Source organism: Mauremys mutica, chromosome 17 (genome assembly GCF_020497125.1).
Source record: "Mauremys mutica isolate MM-2020 ecotype Southern chromosome 17, ASM2049712v1, whole genome shotgun sequence".
Taxonomy (NCBI): Eukaryota; Metazoa; Chordata; order Testudines; family Geoemydidae; genus Mauremys; species Mauremys mutica.
Window position 1 is genome coordinate 22,744,437 of NC_059088.1, and position 16,719 is coordinate 22,761,155.

General features: G+C 42.5%; 1 protein-coding gene across 2 annotated transcripts in view; it reads left to right on the forward strand.

Moving 5' to 3' along the window:
• ARNT (aryl hydrocarbon receptor nuclear translocator) overlaps window positions 1-16,719 on the forward strand; it is a 41,967-nt gene that overhangs the window by 6,213 nt on the left and 19,035 nt on the right. Inside the window, exons 2-8 of one of the 2 annotated variants that reach the window (XM_044991006.1) lie at window positions 4,740-4,851; window positions 6,637-6,690; window positions 9,207-9,251; window positions 12,872-12,916; window positions 15,090-15,303; window positions 15,463-15,676; window positions 16,376-16,475. In XM_044991006.1, the coding sequence (XP_044846941.1) occupies window positions 4,740-4,851; window positions 6,637-6,690; window positions 9,207-9,251; window positions 12,872-12,916; window positions 15,090-15,303; window positions 15,463-15,676; window positions 16,376-16,475 (784 nt within the window). The remainder of the gene's footprint in view (window positions 1-4,739; window positions 4,852-6,636; window positions 6,691-9,206; window positions 9,252-12,871; window positions 12,917-15,089; window positions 15,304-15,462; window positions 15,677-16,375; window positions 16,476-16,719) is intronic. The other variant, XM_044991007.1, reaches the window with a different exon arrangement.

The window sequence follows — 16,719 nt, forward strand, 5'->3', positions numbered from 1 at the left end:
GTATTTAAAAAAAAACAACCTAAATCAGTTTCAAAACTATTGTGTTCCCCAAACATTTAGGCAATTGAAACATTTAAGAGCCTTATGCAGCAATAGGTGGTCTAGTCACCAGAAAGGAGGTAGGGGAAGGATGTTTTTGACTAAAACATTGGGCTGGAAGCTCCAGGTCTTTCCAGACGCACCGGGAACTCATCACTTTGTGGGAAAATTTCTTTGAATAGGTTTTATTTTTAAAATATCCATACAAGTTTGACAGGGAGCGTAGGTAAGAACCTAACTGACCTTTGCCCTTAATCTCCTTTGCCATATTGAATTCACCTGCAGAATGGGGTTTTCATGCTGACAAAGTTTTGGGGCTTTTAGTAAGCCGTCAATTAAAAAAAAAATACCTTTTTCCGTTGCTATAGTAAACTATTTATTTATATTAGAATTCCCATGCTGTTGATAAGGCTGAGAATAATGGCTCTGCTAATTGCCAAGCTCAATAGTTATTCTACAGAGCCGTCGCTGCTGGTAAATTCTACAAACTGGCATAGCCTTGCTGTGATATTGTGCAGTGGTATGAACCAAATTCAGATTGGGGGTGCAAAAGAGACTAATGCAGGCTGGCAGTGTATTTTGGTGAAATGTTTGGGGAGAACTGCAGGTACTGTTTAAAAATGCTTTGGCGTATTAGGCTTTAATCTCTTTGAAATCAGATCACTTGAATTATTGCACAAATGCATAACAAAAAATGTTTCCGACTATTAACAATGACAATTGTTTGCCTATATCTTTTTGTTGTGTGGGGAGTGATTTTTCTCACAAAATGGCTTTAAAAATCCCCCAAAACTAGTCTAGTCATGGAATAGATGATTCATATTTCATGCCCAATAGATCTAGTATATGTTTCTTGATTGATTTGTGGCTGTGTGCTGTTCATTTTACTCCAAATGGACGCATTTTATGGTTCATGACAAGATGTCTTGATTACAGTACTCTTGGCTAGCTAATGCAATTATTGTAATGATCTATAGTGATATGAAAACTTGTACAGTATAGTGTGTTATATGCTGTGTAGTATAATTGCAGCAAGAGAACAAAAAAAATATGCTGACTGCAGTATTTGTAGTACTGTAAGCTGCCAGAGACTCTCTACTTTATTTGTATTGCAGTAGCACATAGAGGCTCTAATTGAGATCCGGGTCCCACTGTGCTAGGCACTGTACAAGTTCCTAGTAAGACAGTCTCCTGCCCCAAAGAGCCTATAGTCTAAATAGGCAAGAGAAATTGGGAAGGGAAATGGAGAAACAGAGAGGAGGTGTGACAGAGCCAGGAATAGTTCCCGGAATGAAATCCTGGCCCCATTGGCTTCAGTGACAAAACTCCCATTAATTTCAGCTGGGTCTCTTGTGAGTTCCAGTCCAGTGTTCTATCCACTGGACTACATAGCCTCTGTCTCCCCTATCCCAGCTGGTCTGATGAGGCAGAAGTGTTTTTTCACCCTCAGGACATGCTGCAAGGCTCAATTTGCCCAGGCTGTAGTTGGCGAGTCCAGTGGGATTCTTTAGTTGGAGCGAACACCTACTTTGGTTGCTTTGTCTAACACGGGGTTAACCGTTTAGTGAGCTTGGTTGTAAGTGAGCCTAGAGGTTGGTGACACATTATAGAAATGTGAAAGATAAATACCTGTCTAGTGCCCTAGGTACACTACAATTCAAACCATGGTAACTAGAACGGTACGCCAACACTTTTCTTGCTAGCAATGGACTTGCATAATTTCTGTGTAGAGCAGGCCAGTCTGAACAGTGATGTTAGCTGTTTGCCAAAGCATACTATGTGCTCCATAAATAGGCTTGGCAGAATTAGAGTTGATGGTTTTTTTTTAATATATAATTTCAGTGGATATCAATGGGTTTTTTAAGCTTTTTGTTTGTTTGTTTTCCAATTTAAGTTTTCACTGTTGCAGGAAATTGTCAGGGGAGTCGTAAAATAACTATTTAGTGATGGTAGACTTAGATTCAAAAAGTTAGTTTTAGAGCCATTACATTATAAATTGTCAACGTCATATGTCAAAATATACAAAGTAAACAGCTGAAATCAAACGCTAAAGTTCTCATAGTCTCATAGACTTTAAGGTCAGAAGGGATCATTATGATCATCTAGTCTGACCTCCTGCACAACGCAGGCCACAGAATCTAACCCACCCAGTAACAAATCCCTAACCTATGTCTGAGTTATTGAAGTCATCAAATCGTGGTTTAAAGACCTCAAGATGCAGAGAATCCTCCATTTGTAAGTTAAACTTTCATGATAGAGAGATTGCACTACAGTACTTCTAATGGGGGAACTGAAAAATGCTATTTCTTTTTTTTTACAGTGCAAATATTTGTAATAAAAATAAATATAGCGTGAGCACTGTACACTTTGTATTTTGTGTTGTAATTGAAATCAATATATTTGAAAATGTAGAAAACATCCAAAATATTTAAATAAATGGTATTCTATTTCTCAAGCAGCATTTTTCTTCTTCTGCCTATCTGTACATTTTAATGGAAATATTTTTTGTTGGTTTGCATGTGTATAGTGAAATTGACATTTACTGATTAAAAATCTAATCCTTCTGAGCCCATCTATAAAATAGCTTAGGGCACAGAGCCATCCTCTTCGAGGGCCAGGGAAATCCTGCTTAGTGCCAGTGCACAGACTGCTTTCAAACCAAGTGCCTGAGCTTGCAAGTAACTGAGAACCTTCCACTCTATGAGAGTTGAAAGCTGTTGACATTTAATAGGCTTGGCCCCATAGTTTGAACTGTGAATGAAGAACTTGAAAGCTCTTTGCTGATAGGTTTCAGGTTGTTTTCAGGTAAGAATTGTTGTATTCATGTCTTAAATCTTTCGCGTTACCATTTTGAGCATCTTGTATTTCACGTGTGGAACCTTTTATAGACGTTTATTTCAGTATCAAGTACCACAATCTCTGAAGACCATGATCATTTCCTCCTACGGTTCTTCTCTTTCCTCTGGTTCCCTTCTGTGTTCTAACCTAATGTAGCTTATCCCAATTAAATAACATGCAAAAGATTTTTAGTTCCAAAAATGGTCCTAAATAGGAGGAGTAACTTATGCCTTTGTTTAGCCAAAGAACTGTTTCTGGGTGAGGTTTGTGTGATTTGCATCTTACCATAAAGCTTTCAGTCTTTCAGTTTAAAAACAAAAACACAAACCACGAACTCATCCCATGCTGACCTTTGATTCAATAATCCTTCAAATGGGTGGGCAGTAGGGCAGGTTGGATACTTTGTTAAAGTGAGTAGATGCTTTTTCCATTATGCTATTATTGTGAATGTCCTTCTCTCTCAAAACCACAAACTTATCAGAGATTTCGTATTCCCAAGATCTCGGTTTTTCCCTCTGGTCTATTTTATTGAAACATTATACCATGCAGGCACTGCAGTTACTGACTTTTTAAAGCAAGTAATGTAATTAACATATTCATTTAGAGGTTTATATGGTTAGACACAATTCTTACTTGGGGAATGAACCATGAATGTTAGAATGGGGCAGGAAACATCTCATTAAATTTAATTAACTCAGCTCAATACAAAATGTGAATAGTTCAACTGGCTTTGAATTCTAACATGCATATTTTAAATCTGGCTCTTTTCTTGTGCTCCCAAGTTGCTCCGGGTTAGAATCTTTACTTCGGCCTAGAGGGTTTGCAGCAAAAACCTTAGTCTTCCCTTAATAAGAACTTACTTATACTATGCACTTCTTTCAGTAAAAGGAAATTGCTTCTTTCGGGTTAATTGTTGTGGCACCAAAAACGGGGACAATGCTGCTATGTCAAGTATGCTTTCTCCTCAATTGTTCTGCCATTCGATGGAGGCACATGGTTAATATATTTGTGGTCAGATGGAGTCAGTGCTGTTTAGCTTTGAGTTTCAGCATAATTCCTCAGTGTGAAGTTATACTGGAAGCAAGCAGGGATTAGATCACTTCGTAAAGGACAGACAGATCTTTCTGACTCGATCACCAGTTTGAATCCAGCCCAGATTGGTAGTGACCATAGCTGCTGCTGTTCCATGTTGTCGAGGATCGGTAATGAACAAGAGTGGTGACCGACCGGTGTTACAATCCAACTAGAGAGGTTGAGGATTGAATGGTTTCAGGATGTCTCCCTAGTCCAATTCCGCACAGTTACTTACATAATAAAACTCCACTCTTCTACCATGTTTCAGCTGTAGATTTCAAAGGGTTCTACAAACATTAGTTGACTGTCCAACACCCTTATGAAGTAGTGTCCATAAGAAAAATGCATGAAAATGTACTTCCTAGTGCCAGCTCCAACATGAGTTTGATTATTTCCCCAATTGTATTAATCATTTTAGTAGCTCTCAGCTTTCCTTCCCTCTCCCTTCTGCATACCAGCGTGGGGCCAACTAGTATTTGAGACAGTCTCCGCTTCCATCCATGACCACACCAAGCTCCTCCTCCTCCTTAAAAGGAGAACATCTTTGAGTTTGACGATCTGAGCTTTTGATCTTATGAAAACAGCATGTGCTTAGATCCTTAATACAGGCTCTGGAGAGGAGAGCTCGATGAGAATCCGACTTGCACATTGTATAAAGTCTACCCATTTAAATACATTATGGGCTTAACTGCATTGAGGCTCAGATTTAATCACTTCTAATGGATAACATGCTTCAAAATCTGAAACCTAGTGGGACTTGGCATAATTGCTTTTTCTCTCCTGCTCAGAAATGGCATCGGATGTTCCCTCTTTGAGTGCAGCAGTTGCTTCTGGGAACCCTGGACCCGGTACACAGGCTGGAGTAGCCATTGTCCAGAGGACAAACAAGAGACGACCAGGGTAAGTTGTAATCACTAAAAACACAGTAAGCTCCTTGAGACAGTGTCTGCTTCCTTGCAGAGCAATTTGTGTAACCTAGCAAGAAGTGATCAGCCTTGTAATGAGGAAACATCCTTGCCTTTGAAAGGATTTAACTATTCCTTTGTCACTTCAGCTACCCTTTGACTTCTGTTTAGGCCTTGTCTACACTGCCATTTTACAGCGCTGGAACTTGCATCGCTGGGGGGGGGGGGGTTACCCCCCTGAGCGAAGAAAGTTTCAGCGCTGTGAAATGGCAGTGTAGACAGTGCTGGGAGCTATTCCCCTTGCAGGAGTGGGTGGTTTTTTTTGTTTTTTTTTTCAGTGCTGGGAGAGGAGCCATGACTACACAGCCACGTTGCGCTTAAATGTCGGTTGTGTAGACATACCCTCAGTCTTTTTATCTTGTTGTCTTTTATGCAAACCATATCCCCAAATGCCTCCAAGTTAACATGATTAGAGTTAAAGGGCGCAATCAAAAAAAGCTGAGTTTCAGGACAAAAGAGAAAAGATGTCTTCATCCAAGGCTGGGAATGACGTGGGGGTAGGGGGTCACTGAAGCACAGATATAAGGAGTCTGCTCCAGAATATGGTAGCTGCAAAGGAGAAAACACTTCTGGTGGTGCAGAAGCTGAGACTGGGGGAAGGGATGGAGAATGCCAGTGGATCAGTAATGCTCCTGCAACACCTTTCTGCTGAGACTCTGTAGGGAGAGCTTTATAGCAGTAGTGCTTGCACTGCAGTTTTATTTTGCTAAAATACCTTTGCAAGTTGAAGGGACAGGGAGAGCACACTTGAATAGTTTCTCTTAAAATGCTCATTGCTGGTAAAATCCTCTTATTGTCAAGCTGACTAAAACATTCCCCTACCAGCTTTGCTCGCTGCTCCAGCACATGTCCCTCCCACTCTGCCTCCTACTTGTTCCTTGCATTTTATTTACAGACTCGTATGCAGCTGAGCTGGTTCTGTACGCCAGGTTCCAAATTGAAACGAAGCAAAGTGATAACTCTTTTTCCACCCTCCCATGCGTACAAAGGGTGGTCCCAATAAAAACGGTGGCCCTCGTCTAACGCAGTGATTCCATCTAATGTCACTAAGAATGTCACTGGGCAGTTCAGACGTCGCTAACTTTTATTTTGTTTTCCTTTTTTTAAACTAAAGGAAACGCGACTATTTTAAAGTTGCGAAAAACCAAATTCTCCAGTTGGAGACTGCCACTTGGATCAGATCAGGGTGTGGGGAGTGCAGGGAGCTACACCTCTACCCTGATATAACGCAACCCAATATAACACGAATTTGGCTATAACATGGTAAAGCAGCGCTCCGAGGGGGCAGGGCTGCGTGCCTTGGCGGATCAAAGCAAGTTCGATATAATGCGGTTTCACCTGTAACGCAATAAGATTTTTTTGGCTCCCAAGGATGGCGTTCTATTGGGGTAGAGGTGAATCTGCTTTATCAGATCACTCGCTGTTCTGAATCGCCCACAATACTTGGTAACCGAGGTTAACGCATGGCGAAGGTGATCTCATGCCAAATGGCCTTCCGCACCGTTGCACACTCCATTTCTGACAAGTGCATATGGGAGCCCCCTATTTGAATTTCCTGGCTCTTCTCAGTATTACTGTAATGTGGGGTTGTTTTTAATATTAGCTTCAAACAAATTCTGCATCTTTTCAAGGTGCAAGTTGCAGGGCTGACAGTGGATAACCAGCTCGAAAGGAGAAACTCTCTCTGGTAATGGTTGCTTCTCCCGCTTCTGTTTTTCAGGCTTGATTTTGATGATGATGATGATGATGAAGAAGAAGGGAGCAAATTCCTCAGGTGAGGTGGCTCTTTCCATTCATATGCTTGCTAAAATATACAAAACTTATGGTAAAACATGGGGTGAAAACACCTTCCGCATGGGGAGGGCTTCCCTCCCGGCACTGGTGGGAGTAGGGTTTACCCTCTTTAGAGGACGGCACAGCAGCTCTCCTTGAGCAGGGGGATGATCTGCAATAACACAAGGTCTGTTGGATGGGGGTAGGGAGAACACAGATGCTCAGCATTTAGGGTCAGCTAATCAAAGCAAGGAAACTCAGATAAAAAATTTTCTATTCACACATCCCTGGTGTGCTAAAGCACTAGAGAGAGATCTCAGAACAGTATGTGTCATCCTGCATCCCAGTATGCTGTCATATCTAAACCCACTGGAGTGAGCCAAAGAGACAGCGTTAACTGTCTGGAAACTGGACTGGTGTGTTCATTCACACCATGCAGTGGTATTCGGGTAGCTTTCTGACAGGGCAGACCTGATAGTGTCCTGTCATATGTTCTGTTGCTGCCCTCTGTGTTCGAGTATTCCTGTTAGAATGCCTAAACCAAAAATGTCTGCTAGTGGTGAGTCTTGGTGAGCCAAGACAAGATTGATACTAGCTATAGAGTAATACATCACTCGGTTATTTCAGTTGTTAAGATTAAGTATGGCGCCGCAGAAACATCCCTGCTAGTGTAACAAAGTGGCTAATGGGGGAAAGCAAATGTGATTTAACTCCTTTTAGATCTTTCAAAGGCGAGTTAAGCAGCTGTTCAGTGTGTCCTTTGGGAATACAAGTCCAGCCTAACAGCATGTTTCTCCTATAACAAGGTCAAACCCTTTTGCTAATGAGCTGAGTTTCCATTACTGTCCTAGCAATTTGCTATTCCATCTATTGTACGGAGGCTCTAGGTTAGCTTACAGCAGCTCCCTACAGCTGAGAACTCCCAGTGGCTGCAAAATTCCATATGGATTATGATAAATAGGGATGATTGGGAAGTCATGAAGAGCTCATGTAATTAATCTGTAGTCCAGTTACATGGATCAGTTTTTTGATTTAGACAACTCTAATGCAACCCTAGGATGCATTAGACGAGGTATTTCCAGTAGATATGGGGAAGCATTATTGCCATCATACAAGGCACTGGTGAGACCTCTTCTGGAACACTGTGCTATTCTGGTCTCCCATGTTTAAGGAACATGAATTCGAACTGGAACCTGTAGCCCTTCTCTGCATGATCAGAGGAATGGAGAACCTACCTGACGAGAGGAGACTTAAGGAACTTTTCTTGTTTAGGCTAACAAGATGGGAGATATGATTGCCCTCTTTAAATACATCTGAGGGGTAAACACCAGGGAGAGAGAGGAGTTATTTAAGTTAAAGGCCAATGTTGGCACAAGAACAAATGGATATAAACGGGCCATCAATAACTTTAGGCTTGACATTAGCCCAAGGTTTCTAACCATCAGAGGAGTGAAGTTCTGGAACTGCCTTCCAAGGGGAGACATAGGGGTAAAAAACCCTAACGTGTTTGAAGACTGAGCTTGATAGGTTTATGAGGGGTGCCTATAATGGTAAATGGCCCATCCGCGACTGCTATTAGCAAGTATCTTCAATGGCCAGAGATGAAACACTAGAAGGTGAGGGCTCTAAGTTACTACAGAGAATTCTTTCCCAAGTGTATGTCCTGTGGGTCTTGCCCACATGGTCAGGGTCTAACTGACTGCCATATTTGGGGTTGGGAAGGAATTTTCTCCTGAGATCAGATTGGCAGTGGCTCAGGGGGATTTTTTTCATCTTCCTTTGCTGCACTGGTCACGGGTTGCTTGCTGGTGTGAACTAGAGTAAGAGGTGGATTCTCTGTCATTTTAAGTCTTTTACTGAAGTCCTCAGATCTAGATTTACTCAGCTAAAGGCTATGGGCCTACCACAGGAGGGGGTGGGTGAGTTTCTGTGACTTGCAATGTGCAGGAGATCAGACGAGATGATTATGACGTTCCCTTTTGGCCTTAGAGTCTGAGTCTAATGAAGCTCACAATCCATATGTCAATTTGTTCGTTTTTCCCAGGCTGCATGGCATTTTGCTATGCAATTTAATGCCATTCAAGCTTTGGAATGGCTAACGAGCATGACAATGGTTCCGGCTTCTTTATTTTTGTAGTGTATGTAGGATTTATCTACTGAATTCTAAGTCATTGAATGGGTGAAGCTATGGGAAAAATGTCATCTTCAGAGTGTAATTTAAGCCATTTTACTTACGACATTCAGGCAATGGGAGGTGGTTGATCTTGGTATGAGATCACTCTTATGTGTCAGATGGAAGAAATGTAATTAATAGGCTTATTAATCTCTAAACACTTGAGATTGGGAAACAAAGCTATGACTTCACTATGTCGGGTTGTAACTTGTATTCTACGTAACCGGTGTATTTTGTTTAGTGTGTGGCTCTCCCACACAATTTAATCAGCTTGTTACTTTATTGTTGAAAAGGAATGACGTAAGTATTTTAAAACATTTTTTCCTTTCCCTCCCCCCTCCTAGATGTGATGATGATCAGATCCCAAATGATAAAGAGAGATTTGCCAGGTAAGAATCCAAAAACCCACAAAGTCCTACTGCTTACACCTGGGGCACCTCCCCTGCCTGGTAGTGCATGTTCATCAGCCTTCTTATTTTTTGTGTTTTTTTTTTTTTTTTGAGGAAAGCCTACATCTTGCACCAGGGAAGCTAGAAATCCTGCAAAATTGCTTTAGAGCAGTTTGATTGTAAAGGTATCAAACTAATTCAGTGTGACCTTTTTGTGATGCTTCTCCTTGTTCAGCTGTCGATTAGGAGCCCCCAGTTTTTATAAAAATACAAATGTGCCGCATGCTTGTAACGAACTGTACTTGTACAGTGTTTCCTTTTCTGCCTGTAGTATGCCTCCTGCGTGTTGCCTACTTGTATGTTTTGTAAAGGAATTCTGCCAAAGCGGTGTGGATAAATGGGTTGTTTTTTTTTTTTTAAAGAGACCAGATAATACAATAGCATTATTAGAGAACTCTTTGACTTTGAAGTTTGAGGGAAGTGTCTGATAATGTTGGTGCTGTAGCACTCTTTCCTCAAGCACGGCTGAAGTCAATGGGAGCTGAGGGCATTGAACGCCTTGCAGGAAGCTCTCTGTACCATCCAGAATTGGGCGCTGGCACTGTTGTATTTCTCTGGTTGCCTTGGGCGTATTGAAGGGGCACCGGAGGCCTAGAATAAAGCTAATTGAAGCTGATTTGAAATGTTGAATTTAAGTGGTGGGGTTTTTTACCGTGAGTTTGTAATGTTGCTAAACGTTTGAGTGTTACATGTGTTCTGAATGCTGTCTCCAGTCCACATCTTCATTTGTCTTCTGATTTTGCTAAACTCTTAGCCAAAATAAGCAGCTCTAGAGCATTAGCATCAGTGCATGCAATGACTTGTATTAAGCAGCTAAATCATGCAGCTAGAATCAATGAATGCCCTAGATCTATATGCTCCTGAGCTTGGTGGAGTTAAAATACAAACTTCAGAGCAGGGGCTCATCTCTGGGTATAAATTACGGCCCTTACTCAATGTCAGAACTGAGTTCTATTGTTACAGCAGCTCTGCATTTCCAGGTTTCTTTCCTAACTCCTTGTTTTTGTGCATTTGCACTGGAGCTGTAAACTTCTTAACAACAAAAGCCTCAGCATAGGGAGCGAACTCTCAAAACCAGCCTCTTCAGGTCTGTTATGGGCAGTACGTACATCTACAAGATAACGCAATGGGCTCAACTTCAGTAGGCTTTTGTGCTTTGAGTTAATTGCCAGTTCACTTCAGTTCACATTAACCAACCTGCACTGGCTAACTTGTGTAAAAAAGACTTCTTTCTCTAGTGTAAGTGTGGCCTTGGTGGCTTTTGAAGAAACTTAAATACACTAAAAAAAGGCAAATTCTTTAAGCATTATTGATGCATAATGTAGCACAGGTTCTCTTGGTATCATGTGATGTGATATCCTAGGAGTGCTCTACAGGGTCAGAACGTTAGCTCTCGAGTTGGATATACTGTTTCAGTCCCTGACCCTTCCCAGGAGTTGAGTTAACTCTATAATACTCCAAGCCAGTGGTGCAGTGTTGCACGTGAGGTTGTGTGGAAATTCATCTTGACCCTCTGCCTGTGATCAACTTATGACCTGAAGTATGAGATCAGGTTCTCCTCATCTTGGCATACATAGCTACAAATGTTAGCAGCGATGGACCTTATAATTACCCAGGTTAAAACAAACAGCTACTGCCTTTAACCTCCACTCTTGTGGTTAAAAAATTAAACAAATGAAACAGCGGAGGCATTGAGCTGCTAATGTGCAGGATCACTGTGTCCAACATCGTTCTGCATATCTTCAGCACTTAGTGTCTGTTCCTTAGTGATGTGTAAATGGATACATTCTCTCCTATACATGTTGACTGTAAGGCAGCCAGCAAGATAGCAAGTTACTTCAAGTGTAGAATAGTACTGCAAATACGTGGGCGTTACATTCATAGAATACAGGTCTGTTGCATCTTAGGCGCATTTGACATGCACGATTTCAGCTTTACGCGGTCGGCAAAAACAAGAAAAAAACAACAAAAAAGAGAAAAATAACAATTTAAATACTGTTTCTGTAGTGTGGGCGATTCTGCCGCCATTACACTCAGTGTAATTTTGACTATACACAATTTTCACTTTATGCGCTAACTGCGGAACGTAACACCAGTAAGATAAGATCCTGTATCAGGGTTGGAAGGGACCTCAGGAGGTCATCTAGTCCAACTGCCTACTCAAAGCAGGACCAATTCCCAACTTTGTCAAGCCTGACCTTAAAAACCTCCATACATTGCTGCTGTATGATTACTCTTTATCAATCTGTGTAGAATTGGAAACTCTTTCACTACTGGTGGAATGACGAATACAGTAAAGATTGGGGTTGGATAAAATATATATTTATACAACACATTTGATCGTGATACCCAGGGACAAAAGTCCTTTGTATCCATGGAATTAAACTGCACCTATTTTGCCCATTAATCCATCTCTACTGGGACCTCTGAGCATCTTTCATATGGCCACCATTTACCAGCTGAGAGTCTCTCTTCCCCCCCCTCCCCACCTCTCCCTTCTTCCTCAAAATATGTATTGAATAAACCAGGGCTCGAAAGTCAAACATCAGCTATTCAGTACAGGACTAATAACAGTTTTAAGGGCCAGTATATCACAGTTGACCTGTGCTAGAAACTTATGCTCCACTCCATGAATCCTAGCTATATTTTGAAGAGCATGCTTTATTTATGCCTGGCAAGCAGTGGGAGATTAAACATAAAATTGTAGCCCCCTGATTTATAGAGAACATTTAGTATCTGAAAACTTACAAATGTAGCTTTTGAATCATTATGTGGTACCTAAAGCAACCTGGTTTGAAGGGCAAGGAGGTTTGGAAAAAATACCAGCAAACTTTTGAAAGTCTCTCTCCCCCCCGCCCCCCCAATACTTTTCTGTAATAATGCTATACGAGCAAACGTGGTGTTGTGATTATAAGGTTTCTGTAGGCTCCGTGTTTAGATGGCTTGCACAATAGCTTTGTGGTTTCACCACTCATGCATAATGTGGTTGTCCCAAATGTATGCCAACTCCGTCTCATCACGTGGTGTCTGTGATTTTACAATATTATAAAGGGCACTTGTGTCTTGGTCTCTGACTCTCTTGGCATTTGTGGGTGTCCTTGTATGCGAAGTCTGAGTGTCTTTTGTCTAGCTCACTGGTATGTTAACACTACGAATCAACCGGCTGTGTATATTGATTAAAAATACCTTCTTTCTCGTTATTTAGGGAGGTAAGTGTATTTTAATGTGACTGAGAGTCAGGACTTCTGGGGGCTCTTCCCAGCTCTGCTGCTGACCTTCTGCAAAATGGTTTCTGTGTGCCTCGGTTTACCCGTCTAAAAATGAATCTGACACTTGCCTACCTTATAGGCTTGCTTGATGTTTTCAGAGCGCTTTGAGACACTTTGATAGAAGATGCTAGATAAGTGTATAACAGAATACATTTAATGACCTTTGTTTGGTGATCTGTCTTATTACAGAACAGATGTATCTGTAGGTTGGGTTTCCTAATACATCTTCCCATTTTTTCATTTCTTTAAACTTTTTTCCATTTTAGCTTAGTTCACTAATTTTATTTTTAGGTCTGATGATGAGCAGAGTTCAGCGGATAAGGAAAGACTTGCCAGGTAGGTAGGAGAATGGAGATGTCAAGCATGGCAAAGCCGAGTACTTCCTCCCCTTGATGTTTCTGCAGGCATCCCCACTTTGTTTTTCCTTATCTGCTGCAATAAAGGACTTGAAACTGGACAGACTTCTGGAAATCTGTGTGATAGTAAAACGCCAAGCTGTATTCTCCTTGTGAGAACATCTGGCGGGAATACCCTCAAAAGAATTGGTTTGCAGCCAAACCCAGACAGCAGGAAGACTGCAGGGCAGAGTGTGGCTGGGCCAGCGCTTTCACAGATTACTGTAGCTCTGCTAACTTCAGCCTTGGCAAGTAAAACCTCTCTTCTGCTGGACTGAGAGAGGCTAGGTGCCGGAATACCCAGTTTGTAAGCTCCTGCCCCATTGCGATGGTGCCTTTTACCACTGTATAAATAGATATCACATTTGTAGTGGCCAGACTTCTTCTAAACGCAGTACCATGCCAAATACTGGTTTGGTGTATAGCCAAACAGAATGGGCACGGTGCTGTAAAAGAGGAAGGTTTTTTGTTTGTTTTTTAATCTATTATTGAAAAGTCAGTCCTCTTAAGTAATTCACAGAATCATTACGTGGGTTTGCGTGTTTAGAATCTGTCAAGGTTCTGGTTGGCTTATTACATTCTGTCTAAGAAGCAGAGACACCTTCTGGAAGTGCAGCATTTCAGAGTTGAAATATTTCTGACCAGATAAGAAAAAGATGGTCAGTGGCTTAAAGGAAGACCCCTAAGTATGTGTCTGGCGGACGAGGGACTTTTTAGCTGCTTGTGTAGACAGCAGAATGCAGTACTTCCAGGATCCTCGTTCTTCAATTAAGCAGTGACCCCACAATCTCTTATTACGGCTGCCTTGCAAAATCCTTCTTGTTGGGAAGAGGTTTTTGCAATGGGGCAAGTAAAATAGCATTGATTGATTTCCCCATTATCCTGACAGAAAGGGTAGGTGAGTAACACATGTCTGGGCAGGTAAATTTTCATTGCAACGATGGAAAGCTAAATTAAAGATGAATGGGATATTCAAAGCACTGTGCCGAATGCCATTCTCCCTTCAGCATAAGGCAAGTCCCCATTAAAAACTGCATAAGCCTAGTAGGTGAGACTTCATTTTTTTTTTAAAGTTTTCCCTTTTTCATCTATTGTATTTAGTTCATTTTTTTTAACCGTTTCTTCCACTTGCTGTCATCCATCCAGTTTCATCTCCCATCGTGTGATTCCTTGCATCTGATCCACTCTGTCTGCACCTCTAATCAATCTTTCCTATAGGAAACCTGGCATTATGTTCTGGTTTGAAAAATCCACCTTCATAACCGAACTAAATGGCACTTGATCCATAAATGCAACATGTGAACACATGCTAGCCTCTATCCTGAGGGTGCCAATAGGGAATGTCCCCAGGAGCAGACGGATTGCTGAGAGAGGCATGTTAAACCCACTAGTGGGATCAAATCAAGGAACCTTAGTTCTAATGCATCTCTAGGAATCTGTACCTCCGCACTGGCGGTAATGTGGTGGGACACGAGGTACAGGTATGTGTCTCACAGGTAAGGACATTGGGCTGCTTGTAGAGTTCACTTTGTTTTATACTAGAGATGAAATTAGCAAGCCATAGTCCCTAATGGTCGTATATAGAAACTCCAGCAGTAGACAGAAATTACATTTACAACCACTCTCCAGCCTTTTTGTGTGTCCAGCATGGTGTAAAAGGTGCTTTAGTGTAACTGAGAATCAGGTCTGTAGAGTTTACTTATTTCAAAGGAGCATCACCACAGTAACCGTGAGGAAACCTCTATTACTGTTGTAGGTTAGTGGTTTTCTGCAGAACTGTGCTCTCGATCAGCTGTAGAGAGCTTCCCGTGTTGAAGTAGCTTAGCCCTAACTTAGTGTCCTTCGAGACTTCTTGAATAAATATAATTTAGAGCAAGATGCTCTTGTGTTTGGCAAAGATGTCCTGGCTCTAGCTTCTCTCCCTTGCACTTGTTTTCCCCGTGTTCTTTCATGCATGCCCAGCATGGGAGGCTTTTGCAGCCCTTCTAACTTCTGATGACCCTGGCCCATCTTTTTGTTTTGCGCTCCGGCCTGGCGGGAACCCAGGAAGGGTTGACGTGGCAAAAGAGCTGAGCCGTTTGGCTCTTGTAACCTCTCCCCATCTGCTTTCCCAGGGAGAATCACAGCGAGATAGAGCGCAGGCGTCGGAACAAGATGACCGCCTACATCACGGAGCTGTCAGACATGGTGCCCACCTGCAGCGCCCTGGCTCGCAAGCCTGACAAGCTGACTATCTTGCGTATGGCTGTGTCTCACATGAAGTCTTTGCGGGGCACTGGCAACACTTCCACTGATGGCACCTACAAACCCTCCTTTCTCACTGATCAGGTCTCTGCTGATTTTTGCTTCTAAGGAAAGACTGAAAGAGCTCAATGTGTAGCTCGGCCAGAGGGCGATTAACGTGGGGGAGACCTAAGACCTTAAAGGTAGCTGGTGGGTGATGACTGTCTCGCCACTGGGTTAAGAACATGTCTATTCTGTATGCAGGAACTCAAACACTTGATTCTAGAAGCAGCCGATGGCTTTCTGTTCATAGTGTCTTGTGAGACCGGAAGGGTGGTATATGTCTCGGACTCCGTGACTCCCGTCCTGAACCAGCCGCAGTCCGAATGGTTTAGCAGCACTCTGTACGACCAGGTGCATCCTGACGATGTGGACAAACTGAGGGAGCAGCTCTCCACCTCGGAGAATGCTCTGACAGGTAAAGCAGCCTGCTGTGGAAACTGTGCCCTGCCGACGATTCCCAGAATTTGTAGTGCACCCATTGGCCTGGCATGTGGATGGTCCTATGAGGCTAGAACTGGATCGTTCGTATTCCTGATAAGAGGAACAGACCACCCTGGGCCTCTAACAAAGATCCTGAGGATGCATCAGAAGATGCATATAGGCTGAATTTCCATTGTTCTCCTTGTTCACGGTGCTAAATCTGTTACTGGGAGGGGCACACTACTACACCCCTGTTAAAGCATTGCATCTCTCACTCCATCCTCAAATATGCATGGACATGTGACAGACACTACCTTTCTATCTGACAAGTGGATGGGCTGCCAAGGAACCCTTAAACAATGTGCCTGGATCTGCTCGAGCCGTTTGAGCGTTGAGGTCTTTCCTTTTACCCCTCTAGTATCAGGGCTCACCATAATGCTGTCAGCCTCTGGAGCAGGGGACCAGCTTCTGTAGGAAGACCCAGATCAAGAGCCAGTCTTTAGTTTTCAGTGTCATGTGGGATTTATGCACTGCTGTGTCCTGTTTTAAAGCTGGTTATGTAGTAGCTGCTGCTTAGAAAATTTAAGTGGTGCCCGTATGCTGTCTGGTGTATCCTGGTGATACTGAGTGATGATCCCAGAAGTTGTCCTGCAGAGCAGCGTCACTTTGCTTGTCTTTTTTCCACCCCCCTCAGGCCGAATCCTTGATCTAAAGACTGGGACAGTCAAGAAAGAAGGCCAGCAATCCATGAGAATGTGCATGGGCTCAAGGAGATCCTTCATATGTCGAATGAGGTAATACGGGGACTCTGATAGGAGATCTGGTTGCATGAGCCCATGGCTAAACCTGCGAACTGGCTGCTTAACCAGTATCAGAGCAGTTAAGCTTTTCTCTGTCTCTTTCAGCCTTCTCAGGTTCGATGAGGTGGAAGGTGGCTCTGTAAAACCTGATTTCCTAATGGGGTTCAGCTCTAAGACAGACTCTTACATTTTCTACTCGGTGTTAAGGGGATGGTACAGCTCTGAGATGTAACCACAG